Genomic DNA, 18,393 nt, shown 5'->3' with positions numbered 1-18,393 from the left:
AGCCCGGACCCCTCAGAGCCCGGTCCCCTCGGGAGCGGTCCCCTCAGGGAGCGGTCCCCTCAGAGCCCGGTCCCCTCGGGAGCCCGGACCCCTCAGAGCCCGGTCCCCTCGGGAGCCCGGACCCCTCAGAGCCCGGTCCCCTCGGGAGCCTGGTCCCCTCGGGAGCGGTCCCCTCAGAGCACGGTCCCCTCACGGCGCGGCGCCCTCAGGCTGCGGGGCCCGCGCCCCCTCAGGCGGACCCCGCCCGGCTGCCCCGTCCCGCGCTGCCCCGCGCGGCGCTTCCTTCCGGGCGGCGGCACCGCCCCGGCGGGCAGCGATGGAGCGCGGCGCCGCGGGGCCGCTGCCGCTCAGCCGCCTGGCCGGGCCGCTGCTCCGCAGGCTCAGCGAGCTGCTGGACCGCGCGGCGCCCGGCAAGGGCTGGCGGGAGCTGGCGCAGCGAGCGGGAAGCCGCGGCACGGTGCGGCTGAGGTGAGCGCAGCGGCGGGTGTTTCTCTCTCTCTCTAGTCCCGTAAAACACTGAAAGTCCACTTGATATGAGAAGGCATCAGCACATACTGAAGGTATCTTGCCCCCAGGCTTGCGTGGCAGTGTGATTTAATGAAAGAAACGGTGATGAATCTTTCTAGTGGGAATACGTAACCTTGTGTTCCCTTTAGGTATTTCCTTATTTGCGTTGATTGAATCTGCTTGGATTGAAAGTGCGTGATGACAACGGCAAAGTTGAAACTCGAAGGTTCAGAAGCAGTTAACTGCGCTGCACAGTCGGTGTGCTAGGCTGGGCCCCGCAGTCACTTGCTTACAACCGCTTTCAAATCAATCTTCCTGTACTTTGAAGTTAAGAGCCTGACTCACTCTCTACGGCTTCTGAATTAGGCTCATGGAAATGAAAGGTGCTGTACTAGCTTTTCTGACTTTAAAAGTGAAAAATAGGAAGTTTCTTAATACGTTTGATGAGAACTGTGAGGTATACACATCTCTTGTACCATCCAGCTCACTATTTTCTGGCTGTGGAGGTGTCACTGAATAACGTCTGAACTCCTGAAACTTGAAGGAAATGCTGCCAATATTTCCAAATCAGCTAGGACTTAACCCTCTCTCTATTTTAAAAATTCTTCTTATTTATTCACAAGTGATTGTTAACCCAGGTCCTTTCTGAGTAAAAAGTATTGAGAAGGTCCATGCCATGTCTTTCTCACATTGTTCCGTAGCCCTCTGGATTTGGAGCAGTGTTCCCTCCAGGTGTTGGAGGCAGAAGGCAGTCCCAGCTGGAGTCTCCTGAAGCTGCTGGGGGATCGAGGCTGCACTGTGGTGGAGCTGGCAGAGTCTTTGCAGGCCCTGGAGCACACAGAGGCTCTCCGCTGTCTCAGCTATTCAGGTCAGTTCTGGGCTGTGCTTTCACTGCATCCCTGGGGTTTAGACTGGAGAAACACTCAAGGTAACACTCTACAGTAACTAAAAACATCTTTAGTGCTTGAATTCTGGTAGCTGGGATCCAGGTTACGTGATTTTCAAATGCCACGTACTCTCTGTTTCAGGCAGTTGTCTCCGTGGCTTCTGGTCTAGTTGTACCATCCAGAGCAAAGAATGCTTCCAACACTGATTTTTAAACTTTCTGTTCTGCACTTGACTTCCCCTCCTTCTTCTTCTGACCTTGGCTACACCAGGGGATCTGTTTTTGGGACCACCCTGTAACAAGATCTGGAATGGTTTAGGTGAAGAAGATAATGGCATTGTATCAGAGTGGTGTCAGAGTTGCTCTCCTGGCAGTTAAGATTTGAAGTGGAAAATTTTACCTTGCAGAAAACCTGGCCCTGTATTCTGCAGGAGTCAGAGGCATAAAGCTGAAACCAAGAATTCAGCTCCTAAGAGTACATAAAGAATAGCAGAAATACACATCCTGTTGGACTTAAACTCTGACTGCTTTGACTCCCTTAGGCTGGGCCTTAACCTGAACAGCTCAAAGAAATTGCTGAGAGTGAGCAAACGCTTAAAACTGGGAAAATTTTCCAAAAAGGGATCTGTGATACCATGAGACATATTTCTTTTGAAATTAAAATATCTGAGCGATCTACTTTAAATCTTTTATGAACTCCATCTAACACTGATCGATTTGAGCATGGATTTTGTGTAGTGGAAGACAATTTTGAATGTCTTAAAGTAATATAACTAACTGGAACTGTGCGTATGCACAGTACAAAAAATTATTTTCAAGTATATTTAATGACAGAAATGTTCTTTGCTCCAAAGGCAATTTAAATGAAAATATAAATGATGGACTTCTATTTCTTCGTAACTCTCCTATGTGTAAATTCTGTCTTAAAGGTATAAAGATCGTTGTACAGCCAGACTCTCAAGCGGTACTCTCTGGCCAGGTCGTCAAGTTGTGCTGCTGGGCAACAGGACACCCATTTGTGCACTACCAGTGGTTCAAGCAGGAAAAAGAGGTAAGAGTTCATAGAGAATGCAGGGGTTTTAAATAGTGAAAATAACACATAATGATTTTGGATCGTCCTTTTTTTAAGACTCTTGTTCACAATGAGAGAAGATTGCTGTAAATAGTCATAAAGGTTTCAGAAATGCTGGATAATGATCCTATGAACGTGCTGAAATTCCTTATATTCACACCACTCCATTCCTGGGGGCTGTGAATGTGGAATGGGGCAGAAAGGAAGCTGTAAGGTCACTTGTCTCAGCCTACCAGAAAGCTTTGAGTAAGTGAAGGAGCTGAGGCTGGTGCTATGGACTTGGAAATAAATATTATAATGTTTGATTCTGATTTAGACTAAACCAATCGACACTGAAGTATTTTTGGTTCACTTGTGATGCAGGTTCCCCATGGTAATTCTCCAGAGCTGGTTTTGAGTCCAGTGAGTGTACAGGATTCTGGCTTTTACATCTGCCGAGTGAACAGTGAATCTTCTTTCATGTTCAGTCAGTGGGCACGCCTTGAAGTTTGTGAGCTGCAGGATGCGCCTCATGGTGAGTGGCAAAAATGCCTTCTGAGAGTGCCTTCCTGCTTCCTCAGGGCACTTGGGTCCCTGTTGCTGTGCTTAGGTTGTCTCACACTTCCTTCTCTTGTTACTTCCTTTCCATTTTTAAGGGCGCTTAATGGGTTTGCCTGAAAACAAGTTGTGCATTTGTAATCATCCTCAGCCACAAAACCTGACGGTGGGGGATGCTTTGGTACTAGAATGTGAAGCTGTTGGAAGCCCAATTCCTCATTACCAGTGGTTCAGAAATGGATTTCCTTTGACAAATGGGAGCAAAAATGTCTACACAGTAAGTTACTGCCATGGGCCGCACTTGGGAGCTAATGTTAACCACCTTGAGCTTACCACAGAAAGTTCCCTTGAAGAAAATAATTTTTTTCAGAACCTTGATAACTTCTGATGAGGTGCTGACTTGAAGTGCTGCTTTTAGTTTTTTTACTCTTTCTTGCCTGTGGGGCTTCAATTAAAGGCTTAAATACCTGATGCAGGCATTTTTTGGAGGTCTGTTGGGATGATTGTGATGATGCTTGCATAGGTAACTGATGTGGATGTGGGACATCAAGGAACGTACTGGTGTCATGTATTCAATGACCGGGAGGAAGAAGACAGCAGGAAAGTAGAAGTCATTATAGGTAAGGAGTTTTCCTATTTCATACAGGTCAGCTCCTTTGTCCATTTCCTCCACATCACTAAAATTTATTTTTGAAGCTTTCATTATTAAGCAGCCAAGCACATGCATTCTGTATTTTCAGTTATCCATTTGTTAAAACACCAGTGCTCGCATCCAGCAAACAGAATTTTAGAGCTTTGGGTTTTTATGGTAACCAGCACAAAAGTGCTATCCTTTTTTGGTCCTGCCAGCATGAATGTGGCTTGTTAGCAAATTACAAGCTGATTTATGCTTTTTGACAACTAAAAAACCACTTTAACCCTTGCTGGGGACATGTACTCTGTCACATGGAGTCCTTCAGCAATCAGGAGAGGTTGTTCATTTCAAGCAGAATGAATGAACACATTTCAGTGCATGTGTATTTGCAGGGAGCTGAAGAGGAGCAGATCTTTTTGTATAGCCTCCAGATCTACCTGGCAATACTATTGTGTAATTTCCTAACCTAAGAAAAACCCTAGTTTTGTGCTCTGAGTTTCAGGAGTCACTACTGTACAGTGTTGTGGCCAATGCAGATTTACACTGCTGTAAAGTGAGCCAGATTGCAGAGCAGCTTGACAGTGCCCTTTGTCTTCCACCTTGTGTGCTAACTCTCATAACTGAGAGCTTGTCTTCCAATTTTTTCCCCTCCTTAAAACACAAGGAAGGAGAGCTATGGCAGTGGAGTGCACAGAAGGTAATGTAAACCTCTAGTTGTGAATCAATGTTAAAAATTAGTGATGGGATGACAGGCTGTTGAGCATGTTGCTGAAAGGCACATTTGGGTTAAGAGCTTGGGTTTAAAACACTGATGGGTGATGCAACAGTCCTTCTGCATGTGCTTCTCTTTTCTTTGCAAGGACAGCATGATCCAGATCACACAGGAGAAAAACCAGGCTACTTTCTTCTTTTGTGGCATTCAAATGAACATAAAGATCTGGCCATTTCTTTGGTGGGGCTCAGAGGGCAACATCCTAGCAAGAAAATCTGGAGATGTTCAGGAACCTGGGTGATCTTAGAGAGCTGGCTAGAGCCAGTTCCAGTGTCAGCTCCACCTCTGCAGAAGTGTTCCTAACAATATCCTTAGGATGATTCCTGTTCTCTTTTGCATTTTTGCAACAGGGAGGAAGAAGCGTGTTGTGACCTTTAATGTTGGCACCACCCCTTGACTACTGAGCATCTCAGGGTGTGCAGTATTCACAGCACAGGGAATTGTGTACAATGGTGCAAGGCTGCTCCAAGAGGGCACTGGTGCTTCAGAGATGATAGTTTTCTTTTCCCTGCTTCCCAGTGTTCTCGGAATAAAGAGAGGAAACCCCTGGGAGCTGAGAGTTTGAATTTGAAAATTGTGTCTGAAGTCTTTCTGAATGCACATGGCTTCCCAAAATCAGCTTTTTCTCAGGATGTTGCTTTTTCAGCAGCCCTTCAAACATCTGTTCTCCAGTGGGATGATTGTGATATCTTGTTCCTTTTTCCTTCAACCTACATGCATGCCTATGGGATTGAGGTGTCATAACTGTCCGTCTCTTTGTTTTTACATCTGCTGTACTGCAATTCTGTGTCTAGCACAGCTTCATGTATTGCTGTAGGATTTGCTCTTCTCTGTGTGGAACAAACACAAAAGGTCTGATTTGCAGAAATGCAAAGCCAAAGGTATTTTAGAAAGGTAGTTTGTTTTCTGTGTTCAGCTTTGTTTAATATTGGCACAACACTTATATTTTTACTAATAAAATGGGGCTTCTGCTTCTTGTTTAAACTATTATTTTATTTATGTTTTCCTTCACAGAAGATTTAAGTGATCTTCAGGAATCAGGTGGGTGATGAGTCTTGAAAAACTTTTAATTTTGCATCTTCACCTTATGAACTTTAACTTTCAGTTACAAGTCACTGAAGGCTTGCTGGGTTACAGTATAAACTTCACAGTATTTGGGTATATCTGTAACTGAGAATTGAACAGGAGCTGGTATCACCTTAAGAGCAGCACAGATTGCTACTTCCAAGAGATTTAACTTGAAGCATATAGAGAATCATAGGGCTGCTGTTTGTAAAATCACCCAAGGCTGCACATGTACTTACACAGATACAAAGGGAATTGTCTTTCTTGTCTGTGGTTTCTTGGGACTCTCCGTTTTAGCACATTGCTGCTTTCTCAGGTAATTAAGGTGAAAAAGATGCGAGGTGTCAGGCTATCACTCGTGGTATGTTGAATGGCACATTTCTTACAGTCATGTTGGAGTCAGCCAATGTGATCTGAAGCCTGTTAGGAGTTTATTATAGAAGTGTAGATCCATAGTGTTGCTTTAGGGGGGATTATCCCTGATACAGTTTTCCCAAAACCTCAACTCTCAAAGACAGTTTCCTGGGTAAGATATCAAATACATTTTTGTTTGCCCAGCCTTAGTTTCAATCACTGAAGGACTTCTCTGTCATCCTGTGTCACGTTATCCAGGTGTACCACTCTGGCAATCTGTTTACTGTTTCCCTTGGCACAGCCTTGGCTCTGCCACCCTCTGTGTCAAAGGTACAAAATAAAATAATTTTCACATCCAGATGGGAATCCCTGCTAAGCATCCCCCACCTTGCATGTCTGCATTTTGTTCAGAGAGCATGAACTGTTCAGATGTCACTGAAAATGCCAATGTACAGTTTGTGACATTGAGCATCTATTCTTTCTTAATCTATAGAACTAGCTGCTCATATCCTGTCAGGTTGTTTGCTGGAAAAGGGTGAAGGAAATTACCTAAACAAAAACAATAATATCAACAAAACACCACCAAACCCCACCAAAACAAAAAGAGGGATTTTCTTGCATTGAACTAGTGAAGTGTTAGACAAAGCAGTGCCACTAGACTATGGCTCTGGGGAAGATGCAGTTCGTTTTCTGTGGTCACTGACGTGCTGCTCTTTTCTTCTGTTTCAAGCAGACCCACAAGAAGAATCAAGCCACAGACCTGTAGGTAAGTTTTGTACTGAAATGACTGCATGTATTTGGCATCTTTTGGCATATTTTGCCGCTTCTGAGTATTGCTGCTACTGACACTGCCAGTGCAAGAGCTATGGAGCAGAGAGCTGCAGGGGAGAGATCTGTGGGTGTTAGTGTACTCCTTTTAAAATGCTTGCTTGCCCTTTCAGGAGTAAACTCTGCTGAGGGCACCAGTATTTTTAGTGCCCCTGGGAAGCGTCTGCAGCTTCTCATCTGTTTCAGTTTACTGCTTCGGATTCCTGTGGCCAGGCCTTAGCCGGAGTGTTACTCCATTCCTTTGAACACTTGGAGGCACTGGTATTGGGATGATGTGATAGAAAGGATTGCTGTCCTGTCTGCTGAGGAAATGCTGTCCTTGCGAGCTCAGCTCTCCCTGTTCCGTCATGTGGATGCTTTGATGCTGAGCTGAAGCTTCATAAAGAGATGGATAGCACATGTGATATGAAGAATACTTGCTAGGTTCTTTTAATCACATTCTTCAATTTGCACTGTAGACTGGAGTGGTCAGGCTTGTTGTCCTGTTGATCCTAAACCAGGTGGAAAGGCTGCTGGCCTCGGTCAGAATTTTATGGCTCTTTCAGGTTCGTGTGAGGGGAGGTGTAAGTGCTCCCCCTCTCATGTGGGTAGGGTTTTTTCTTCAGGTTGAAAAGGGAGCTGAGTTGTATTGTTGATGTGGGATGACTTGTAAAGTCACATAAAATATTATGTCTGAAGTGGGATTGGATAATCTTTTCACTTTGGAGAGCCTAAATGTAAAGGTGTTGAATCCACGAAATATATAAATTGTATGTATAATTATATATAAATGTGACATGTTTCTTTTCTCTGTGTGTCTTGGCAGCCACAGACAAGGTGGCTCTGTTAATAGGAAACATGAGCTACTGGAATCATCCCCAGCTCAAGGCTCCAATGGTAGATGTCTATGAATTGACCAGTTTGCTAAGGCAGCTGGATTTCAAAGTTGTTTCTTTGCTGGACCTTACTGAGTCTGAGATGCGAAATGCAGTGGATGAATTCTTACTTCTCCTGGATAAAGGAGTTTATGGTAAGGACACATAATCCTTTCTGAAGTAGGTCAGTTTTGTATGTATCAAGTAGCAAACGTCTGGCATTTGCCTCTGCTAAACAAACTTCAGGGTAAATATGATGTAGGTAGACCGGGAAGAATAAGTTAAAGGCACCCACCAGCATATCCTCTGACTTTGGTTAAAATGTTATTGTTCCTTTACTTTTAGAACAGATCAAATGTTTGAACTTTATTCTAAAGAACCACGCCTACAAACTGCAGTGCAGGCTTTTATTTTGTTTGATAGTATTGATAGTATTTTGCTTGCCTGGATTTGATTTTGGGGGACAAAGCAAAAGACAGAAGTGAGGGAGAGCATGAGGGAATTGATGCATGGAGCAAAAGCCTTGCATAGAGAAGGCCAAGAGTGATCTGGTTTGGAGTGTAAGAAAAGTTCTTACGTTTTCTGCTGACTGCCACTGTTTTGTCATTTTTTCCTAAGATTGCATGTGGTAAGGTTGTATCAAAAACTCCCAAAATTATTTAGGACAGAGAGTAAAAAGTTTTCCAAAAGGTTTTTTCAGGTCTCTATTTAATAGATTGCAGAATTCCTGTAGTAAAAGTCCATTTGAGAAAGCGTTTTTTGATCCCTTTTTTGAACACAAGGTCAGCTTATTTCTTAGCATGACTGGTTTTTTTAGGGGTGTGTTACCTGACGCTCTGTCTGTGCAGAACTGCCTGCTCTGGCATTTGGACATTTCTATCTGAGCCAAAACCTGCCTGAGACGAAGCCTCAGTCTGGCAGGAACATGAGGCTTTTGAGAGCAGTTTCCTTTTATTATTCCCTGGGAATTAGATGGGCTTATCTGTTTGGGTGAGCTTCAAGATTTTTGCACCTTCTCAATTTTTTTTCTGTAATAGTGGACATGAATATAAAGTACTGAAAAATAAAGTACTGAAAGGCTTTAATGAATTTCTCAGCAGCACCATATGAAAGCTCTTACATGGCATATTTTTGCAGTTGATATAAAAGGTAAGCAGAACGGTTTTTCAGTGGTGTTTGGCAATAACTACTTCACTTTAAATGATCACTTTGTTCTTTCTGCATAGTGGATATTAATGGCTTAAAGCCTATAAAAGATGCTGTCAGTGCACAAATAGGTAATGATTTATTGCCTTTTCTAGTGGGCATAGCTTCAAATAGAAGAGACATAGTGACTACTGCTGTTTAGTCCCGTATAAACCTGATGCTTACTAGGTTGTGTAAGTCTGGCTTGCTGCCAGGAAAGTGGCATTTCAGATGCTGGTCCTTAAGGGCAGGAGTAGTAAACAAAGTGATGGTGATGGTCTCCTCTGCTGTCTTAGTCTGTGCTGTTCTAAATGTAGGTTGCAATTAACATTGTATTCCACACAGGGTAAAAGCACAGACCCATATGTTTGTAAGGCTAAAAATATTTAGGCTGCTTTCTTTTTAAATGAGAGGGACTGAGGCAGATATCACTGAAATGCTGACGTCTCTGAGGAACATGAGCCTACTTAAAATTTTTGTGTGTGAGTCTCTGTTGAGGCCCTCCAAACATGTTTACTCCACTTACCCCAGGTATGTGCAGATTTATTTCTGATCTTGAGCTCAACATATTAACTGTTGCAGGTATTTGCCACATAGCACAGTCATCTGCCAAGGATAGAAAAGGACTGTAGCCAGTCAGTCCAATTACTTACAGAATATATGCTCACATACATAGAATCTCAAATATAACCCTGATTTAGGTCCAGATCCAAACTCTGGAAATCACATTAAGACTTTCCTTTTAACTTGGGGCCTGAAATAAGGTCATGCAGCTGTGCTTGATACCATTTTTAGCTCCCTTGAAGCTCACCAGGCTCAGGTAGCCCTCATATTTTCATTTCTTGTAGCTGTGAGTAGTGAAAAGGTGAAAACATCTAGCACGCCCACCTCCACGAACTAAATTAACGGTAGATCATCTTCATATGTTAGGGTGAGGCTTATTTTGGGTTTTCTGTCAATGTGCCAGTGTTGTAGTGACTTAAATTTCTTAGCAAATTTTAGTAAGAATAACAACTTAGATATAAGAATATCTTTTCTCCAGCCAGCATAAATTGTCAGATTTCTGCTGACTTTTATTCAGCTGAGCACTATACTCTAATTGCAGATTTGACCAATAGACTGCTTTGACTAGATAAATAAAAATTCTTTTTAAAAGATGGAATTTGCATCATTAAGGAAAATCAGCACTGGGAAGAGACATTAGGAAAATCCAATTAAATCATACAAGCCTCTGGTAACTGCATTTCATGGCAGCAGAGATTATTGATTCTGAGATCATCTAATCTTGGTGCAAAATTATATGACTTTAATATTGGACATTTTTATTCCTGTAAGGAAAATCTAAGTCCTAGCTTGCAGTTCCCTTCCTCAGGGTTGAGAAAAAACTTTCTTAAATTCCCTGATCAGGTTGTTTTTTTTCCTACAAAAATATTGCATGTTTTATTTGAAGATTCTAAATCTTTAAAAGGATGTAGACTATGGTGTAGTGACACATGAGGGACATGATGGCAGGATAATAACTTCTGGCTAGGTAAGCGTGCAAAGTGTTTGTTTGTTTGTTTAGTAGACCCAGAGGAGCCATGAGTCTGTAACTAGGAGATAGAGCTGCAATCAACTGAACATGAGCTGGTGGTAGTTTGGTAATGGGGATGTGCTCTGGAGTCCTACCAAAATTTTCAGCATTTTTTTTTTTCTGTCTGTAAACTGCAGACTTACTGCTGCTCAGAGCTTTGTAATTGCACATGTGGAGAAGATGTTTTACAGTTGGCACATTCCCTTGTTCCTGTCTGTGAGTTACACATCGCACATAACAGACTGTCTCTGTTAGAGATTGTAGCTACTTAGAGCATTTTAAGAGTATTTAACGTGGTGTGTTTATGCAAATATATAATGTCTGTGCAAATATATAATGTTTATGCAAATATATATGATTTTATTGCATGTGTGATTTTTGTGCTTTTAATTTATTGTGTTAGTGCACTGTGGAGTTGATGCTTATGTGGTTTGGAGTGGCTTCAGTGAACTCCCTGGCCCACAGTCAGCGCTGTGCACCACGGTTTTGGACGCACTAAAATGGGCAGAAGTGTCTCTGATGCACTGCTCACTGTCACACCTGTTTTGAACTCAGGTTTGTTGTACTATGCTGGCCATGGCTACGAGAACTATGGGAACAGTTTCATGGTTCCTATTGATGCCCCGAATCCCTACCGCTCGGCCAACTGCCTGTGTGTGCAGAACATCCTGCGGCTGATGCAGGAGAAGCAGACGGGACTCAACGTGTTCCTGCTGGATATGTGTCGCAAAAGGTATCTCCTGCATTCCTGGGTGGGAGCTGACCTCAGCTCTTGGGGATCTTAACAGAAAGCTGGGCCTCCTAATGGTTAGAAGTCTTCAGGCTGAGAATTCACTGCGCTGCAAAGTTCATGGTGCTGACTTTTGTATTTGAGCAGTCAGGATTCATTCCAGACTTGCAGAAGTGAAACAAATTACTGGTTCTGAACTCTGCTCTTCTTCGTATTTTGAATTTTTTGCCATTACCTGTTCTCAAATTACTCTTTTACTTTCTCGTGTTTCCATTTATTACAGAAATGAATATGATGACACAATTCTTATCTTGGATGCTCTGAAGGTTACGGCCAACATTGTTTTTGGATATGCAACGTAAGGGAGTTTTTCTTCTCCTGTGCCACAGAAATGACAGATTGTGTAGCTGATCTTTTTCAGGACTGTGCTGTGGGCAAGTAACCTTGGTCACTTTTCAAGCCCAAAAACTGATGAACAGAAGTAGTCAGGAGCTTTACTGAAGTCAGCTATAATAAATTTATAAAACTATAATAAACTTATAATAAATTTAAGTTCCTCATATGAGCAGTTTGATGAACAGGTCTAGTCTGTGATGTCATTTTAAGAGAAACTTCCATCAGCTTCTTGCAAGGGAACACAATGTGCAGGCCTTGGACACAACCTGGTTTTCAAATTGTGGGGTTTCTTTCCCCATTCCCAATATAAATTTACTCTTAATCATGCAGGCTTTTCAGTGTTTTTTCCTTGTCCGATGCTGATGATCTCACAGGTGCCAAGGAGCAGAAGCTTTTGAAATTCAGCAGTTGGGGTTGGCCAATGGAATCTTCATGAAGTTCCTGAAGGATCGTTTGTTAGAAGACAAGAAAGTCACTGTTCTGCTTGATGAGGTTGCAGAAGGTGAACTGCAGCTTACTGCACTAACAGTCTCCTCAGTCTGCATTACTGAAAACAATTTTGTTTCCATGTCCTTCCTCTCATGGTGAATGTGTTACACTACTTAAATCTCTTTCTTGTTGTGTTTTGTTCCAACAGCAGATGCTACTGGGCAGCATATTAACAACATTCCTGATGCTGAGCTTCTTTAATAGTGTTCAGTTTTATACTTTCCTCTTCAGTGAACCTTATTTGCTCTGAGTATCTTTCTCAAAGCATGGAGCTTTCAATTGTCCATCCACAAAAGTGCTCTTCTGTTCTGTGGTGCCAGCTGCTTGTGGCAGTCCAGCGGTTTGCATGTTCATTTAAACAATTAACGTAATCCTCCTTGCCTCAGAGTGCTATAGCAATGATAATGATTTGCTCTCTAAGTGCCGTAAAAAGGGCAGTGCATTGTGTTGATTTGCCTGGTTCAATGATTGTATTTTTGAGTCGATGGGAGAAGCACTACAGTGAAAAGTGTGGAGGGGAAGCATACTGCTTCTGTGCAAACACCTGCTCCAAGCACAGAACAGTGTCAGACTGGTGTGAGTAGGTGTGTCAGCCCAGCTCTGCCCTGGTTTCAGCAGCCTCAGGCAGCTGCAGGTCGCAGAGCTTTGTGTTCTGTTCAGGAGTGCAGGGAAAGTCTGACTTGTCAGGCAGCGTGACAAGCACTGCTGTGAGTATTCCCAGGTGTTGGGTGTCAGGGAGTACAGAGGTGCTGTGCAGACAGTGCCAGAGGAAGGTTTCCATTAATGTTCCTGGAAACAGCCCCCGTGGAAAAGGCTGCAGCCTGCTGGCACCGTGGCCCTTGCTGTGCCTTTGCCACAAGAGTGCAGTGCTGGCTCGTGGTCACCTTGGTGGCCACGAGGCCCCCGAGGTCCTTCCCTACAGAGCTGCGTCCCAGTGAGCCAGGCCCTTTGTGGACCTGTGCAAGGGATTATTCCCGTCTGGGAGCAGAACTTGGCCTGTTACTGGGCTTTATGACATTCCTCTCTGCCCAATTCCACAGCCTGGCCAGGACCCTCTAAAGAGCAGTACAGTCTTGTGGGCTATCAGCCACTCTCTTCAGTTTTTAATCATCAGCAAACTTGCCAAGTTTTGTACTCTGTCCTGACATGTAGGTCATTAGTGATGCTGTTAAGTAATCAAACTTGGCCTCTTGTATCCAAACCTAAAATACTCCCCTTGCCCCCAGTTCTTTAGAATAATCTCTTACAATGGAATTACTCACATTCTTGAAATTAATTACTCTAGTTAGGACCTTACCCAGTCAGAGCTGTGATGCTGCTTGGACTGGCTCTGAGGAACAGGGACAGTGTTGGCCAGGCCACGTGCAGCTCCTCGGGGCTCTGGAGAGCTGTTTTGGACTTCAGCGAAGGAAGACCTGAGCAAGGAACGTTGCAGTTGCAAAACTGCAGCTCTCGATGGATGCGCTGGCTCTGGCATAACCACAGCAGCCACACATTGCAGGAAGGTACAATTCAGTTGGAATTGCAGCAGCATTGATTTTGAAAGAGCCTCTCTGCATCTTGTTTTTAGATATGGGCAAGTGTCCCCTTACCAAAGGCAAGCAAGCCCTGGAGATCCGCAGCAGCTTGTCAGAGAAAAGGGCATTAACTGATCCTGTTCAACAAAGCACGCCTTCTGCAGAGTCCCTGGCACGGAACCTGCAGTGGGCCAAAGCTCATGGTACAGTACAGTCTGCTTTTAAATGATCCTACTGCTGTGATGGGAGAAGGGAGAGCATGTACTATTGAATGGAAATGGAAGAAATTCAAGTTTATAGCTACATTTTCATTACTGTGTTCAGTCAGAAGTTTTTGTGTTGGGGTTTACCCCTACACGAGACAATAATGAACAAGGTGACATATAGAATTCACATATATGCAGTATATTTAAGACCATTCAGACACTGGAGGGGAGACTTACGGGTTGTCTGCCTTCAGGGGCAGTCTCCCACTACTGCCTGTCTAGCAGTGACATTTGTAAGATGTCATTGATCTTGTTCTAAAGTCATCCCCCAAAACAGCCAAGTGAATTGTGTAGTAAATGTGCATGATGAAAAGTTTTCAATGCAGACAACTAAGAAAAATAAAATAAGACTGAGATGAGCTCCAGGCTTCCTAGCCTTTTAACGAGGGCAGTGGGGTTTAAGACCTTTTTACCTTTTTCATCTAAACTTGTTGGAGTACATCTTCGAATTTCTTTGATTGTTGGGGCAGAGGGTCAGGGATGGCATTTCTAAGACCACTCGTCATATAGGAAGACTCTTTCAGAGGTGCAGATGTTTATTTGTGATACCAAGCACTTTGTTCTTGTTTGCTAAATGACTGAAAAAGAAAAATACGTATGGTGAGTTTATATTTAGACAATAACTGTAGCAATGTGTTATTTATTGTCAGAGCTTCCAGAAAGTATGTCCCTTGAATTCCAGTGTGGTGTTCAGATTCAGCTGGGGTTTGCAGCTGAGTTCTCCAATGTCATGATAATCTATACACGGATAGTTAAGAAGCCCCCTGAAATCTCAGCTTGCAGAGCCCACATCACAGACTTCCCACTCGTAAGTGCTTCCTGCTGCTGTCTCGTGATCTTGCTCCAATGAAGTTGAAAATTTTCTGCTCCACCCATATCAAGCTGCAGCTTGTACAGTAAAATGGATCTAAGGTGCTGCAACTTCTCAAACTGAAAGAAATACTATTTTATGATCTACAGATTCTATATCATCAAATAAGTTCTCTTTTTTTCCTTGCAACAGGACTTGGATGTAGATCCTAAAGAGGCCAATAAAGGAACTCCTGAAGAAACTGGAAGCTATTTAATATCAAAAGACCTTCCCAAACACTGTCTCTACACCAGGCTGAGTTCTCTGCAAAAACTAAGGGTTAGTATATACTATTCATTACAAGTTTGCCCAGATGCTATTTATGCTGCTTTGCAGTTCTGTTGAGGCAGCTGTGTACTGTTACTGCAGTAAGTTCTTTAGAGGGAAAGAATGGATAATAACACAGTTCAGTGACTTTAGTTGGAGCAAAAAGTAAAGGAATTTATGCATATGCAGTCCTGAAACCAGCATGCAAGGCCCTTTGTATTTTCCAGGCCCATGCTGATCTTGGCCAAGATGGTTACTTTTGTGCAGATCACCTACTGCGTGCTCTGAGGGTGTTCTTTTTGGGAAGAACATGACCTGAAGCAGAACTGCCTCTTACAAAGCCATGAGTAGGAGATGAAAATGTTGTGTATGATCAGCCTGTGTTCCTGGACACACAGTTTTTGAAAGGTTCTCACTTCAGCAGACCGGGGCACTGCTGAGTGTCTCTGTGTCTTTGTGTCGTGAACATCTGTGCCAGACACAGCCTGGCATCTCTTCTGCAGTGCTTTTGGCAGTTGAGGTAACATGAGTGCTTCTGGAAATACAGACTTCAGTGAACAAGCAGTGACCAAAAGAGGACCTCAGGAAACAAGGCCTGCCCATGGTGTGTCTCTAGCTCCTAAAAAGGTCACTCTATTCCTCCAGGAGATCAGAGCCTCTCTAAGGGTTTCCTGTAGTGTTTATTTGGAGAGGAAGTATAACTTTTTCTCTCCCCCTCTTTTCACTTTACAGGAACATTTAATCTTCACTGTTTGCTTGCACTATGAGTATTCAGGAATAGAAGATACAATGGATGAAAGAAAGGAAATTAATGTTGGGAAGCCCCTTATTGCTAAATTAGGTCTTCACCATGGATTCAAACCCAAGAACTGTCCCCAGACCTGTTGCATGCCTGGTTATCCTTTTCATAATCCAGAAGAATTGAGTCCAGAGGCAGCTGAATACTACATCCCTAGTCACTGCCAACCCAATTCCTGTCCAGGTGTTTACCATCCAAACTGTGCTTGCTCAACCAGCATCACACAACCAGAGGCATGTTCCTGCAATGGAACTTCCAGGATATTGGCTTCAAGACATGAAGTACAGCATTATTCACCCACTGTGCAAAAGAGTAATGTACCAGTAGAGACCACTGATGATACAGTTGAACTGGAATTCCTGCTCTCTGACAGCCTTAGCTTCTCTGACCAGCAATAGCTGGGATGTGTTTGGGATAGACCACTGTGGCATCCTTGAACAGAGGGGCCTCCACACTGCCTCTCAATCTTCTGGAGTTTGGAGACTTCTGGACAAGGCCCTGGAGAGTCTAGAGCAGGTGCTGAGAATGAGGTTGTGATGAAAATTTTTCATATCCTAAGATACAAAACTGGACCAATAGATATAGGAATGAAAAATGCATGATTTTTTTTCCCACCTATTTGTTGTTTGATACAGGGAAAAATCTGAAGTGCTCAGAGTTTCCTATTCTGTTCTTTGGCCGTTGTGTGTTAGGATCGGTCACGGATGTTCCAGTGCCTTGGATGTAGCCAAAAGGCAGCCCTGACTGCATTCTCCTTGCTGGTTGTCAGATGTCCGGTGTCTGGCAGCATCTGAGATGGATGAGATCTGTGCAAGGAACCCAAAACCTGAAGAGCCAGCAAACTGACATCCCTTTTGTTTTTAAGAGAACTACAGATTATCAGAGGGAGCAAAGCCATGTAATCATACTGTGGTGGATTGTTTTTATTATGATTTGGGGTGGGGTTTTTTGTTGTTCTGTTTGGTTTTGTTTGTTGTTTTGTTTTGTGTTTTTTTTTTACATAACTCTTAAGATTCTTGCTGATCTGATACCTGGTTTTTCATGTTCTGGAAGAACACTAACAAGCCAGTTTCAGTCTCCAGTGGAGAGTGCTGCCATCTGGTGTCCTGGCAATATGCTGGATGGGCACTGAGGAATGTCCCTTTGTGGACACAGAACTTTTGAGATTGCAATGTAATGCAGCTTTAACTAGATCTAGTGAGCCTCAGGTTGCTCTCTGAGGATCCTCTGAGGAGGTGCTGAAATAGATGGATATAGCTATTTCCAGAATGACAGCCATGCTTGAAGTAATCTGTACATGAGTCTAAATTTCTGTTTTCCTTCTGCAGGGTGGTAAATAATGCCATACCTATTAATGAATGAGACGTACCTGCATTAAGTATTCTGTGCAGTTAACTTCTAAATCAGGTTATGGCTTGAGGCGTGGTCTAGGAGTAATACTTAGCTAAAACTTTGTCAGTTTTTTAATTTGTATAAAAGCCTATTATTTTTTTCTTACTGTGTCATAAACCATTGTCCACAAAATTATGTATGGGTGCATATGTAGTTGCTACATTCTTCTATTCCTTCCAGCCTTAAAAAGCCCAAAACTTTACTGAAACAAAACATGTAATGGAAGAATTTCCTTAACAGAAAAGAAGGGGAAATCTGAATCATGAGCTCCAGCTCGATATACAAATATAGGCCTGGGCTGACACCCTTGCTCCTCAAAGCTCAGCCCTTGCCTCTTGAGAGGTGCAAAGGCATTTGATCTTTAACAGGTACCCTTGGACATATTTGTATATGCATGTATATTTTTCCCTGTGTGTAAATTGATTTAAATTCCCTATGGAAGTATAGTATGGATATTGCCATCTTAGATCTAGAATGAAATTCCTGCTGTGCTTATAGGAATTGAAATATTTCAGAAATATTAAATTAGTCAGCAGTTAGGCAACGCTAAATCCTTCAGGTGTAAAAACCCCTGCCCCAGCCTGAACCCTGTGACTCAGCACAGGGCCTCCCTTAGCCTTCTGCATCCATGGTGCCTGTGGAAATCATTCTACATGGATTCGAGACAGATTTTCCGCTGTGTGCATCATCCGTGTTGCAGTTACCAGAGTGAACCCTGTCATTCAACCTCATCACCCTTTTGCACATTTACATTAAACCCGCTTTTGCTAATACCTTTAACAGAGGTTCTCTAAGTGACCTAAACCACTCAGACTTGTCCAGATTGTCTGAGAAGTCTGCCTGTGGCAACTTCATCTGTTGGAGCCCTCTTTAAAATGAGAATGGCATGGAAAGGCATTGTCTCACTGCTGCACTGTGTTTAGGGACTGGTCTAACTGTTTTAAACATTAGTGTTGAGAATGAAATACTCTGGTTCTTCAGTGCAAGCTGCAGGCAGCACCCATTTCCTTTGGCCTAGGTCCAGGAAAGCACTGTAAAAGTTCAACAGGCATAAATTAACATTTCAATGTCAGTGAAATTGGTGGGATTAAAAGACATGCATAAACCTAGGCAGCTGTTACAGCTCTCTTTGGCTTGTGGTACCTTTTCTAAATCGAAGCCTCAGGGTTTGTTTTTTTCCTACAGTGCAGTTATTTGGAGGTAATTGTTTTTTGCTGAAGTATCTGGTAGGCTAAATTACTTTGCCTTCTGCTTTAGCATTGCTGTATGGTTTTGTATAACTTAACTGTTTGTTACCTGGGTTTGGATGTTGAATAGGTTTAGAAAAAAGGTTTAAGGTAATCAAATAAACTCAGGGCTCTCTGGCAAAAGAAGGGTTTGTGTGCTTCAGAAAGGCCAAGACACTTCTTCCATTGTGCCT

The 18,393-nt window shown here is 43.1% G+C and overlaps 1 protein-coding gene across 5 annotated transcripts; it reads left to right on the top strand.

Moving 5' to 3' along the window:
* The first annotated feature begins 253 nt into the window (after positions 1 to 253).
* On the top strand, positions 254 to 17,108 carry MALT1 (MALT1 paracaspase). 5 transcript variants are annotated; one of them, XM_066338649.1, is made up of 18 exons: positions 254 to 468; positions 1,209 to 1,375; positions 2,323 to 2,444; positions 2,829 to 2,979; positions 3,101 to 3,279; positions 3,526 to 3,622; positions 4,301 to 4,333; positions 5,423 to 5,449; positions 6,558 to 6,593; positions 7,461 to 7,664; positions 10,823 to 11,000; positions 11,281 to 11,355; positions 11,768 to 11,895; positions 13,453 to 13,602; positions 14,316 to 14,473; positions 14,669 to 14,794; positions 15,515 to 15,893; positions 16,351 to 17,108. In XM_066338649.1, exons 1-18 carry the CDS (start codon positions 317 to 319, stop codon positions 16,425 to 16,427), a joined length of 2,439 nt encoding a protein of 812 aa, XP_066194746.1. In that variant the 5' UTR covers positions 254 to 316; the 3' UTR covers positions 16,428 to 17,108. The 5 variants fall into 5 exon arrangements, with proteins under 5 accessions (XP_066194746.1, XP_066194745.1, XP_066194744.1 ...); XM_066338648.1 differs by having other exon boundaries at positions 6,561 to 6,593; positions 15,515 to 17,108; XM_066338647.1 differs by having other exon boundaries at positions 15,515 to 17,108.
* Positions 17,109 to 18,393: the final 1,285 nt, after the last annotated feature.

Source organism: Sylvia atricapilla, chromosome Z, assembly GCF_009819655.1.
Source record: "Sylvia atricapilla isolate bSylAtr1 chromosome Z, bSylAtr1.pri, whole genome shotgun sequence".
NCBI lineage: Eukaryota > Metazoa > Chordata > Aves > Passeriformes > Sylviidae > Sylvia > Sylvia atricapilla.
Note: the sequence above shows the minus strand (reverse complement) of the source record. Positions and strands in the feature narration are given on the sequence as shown.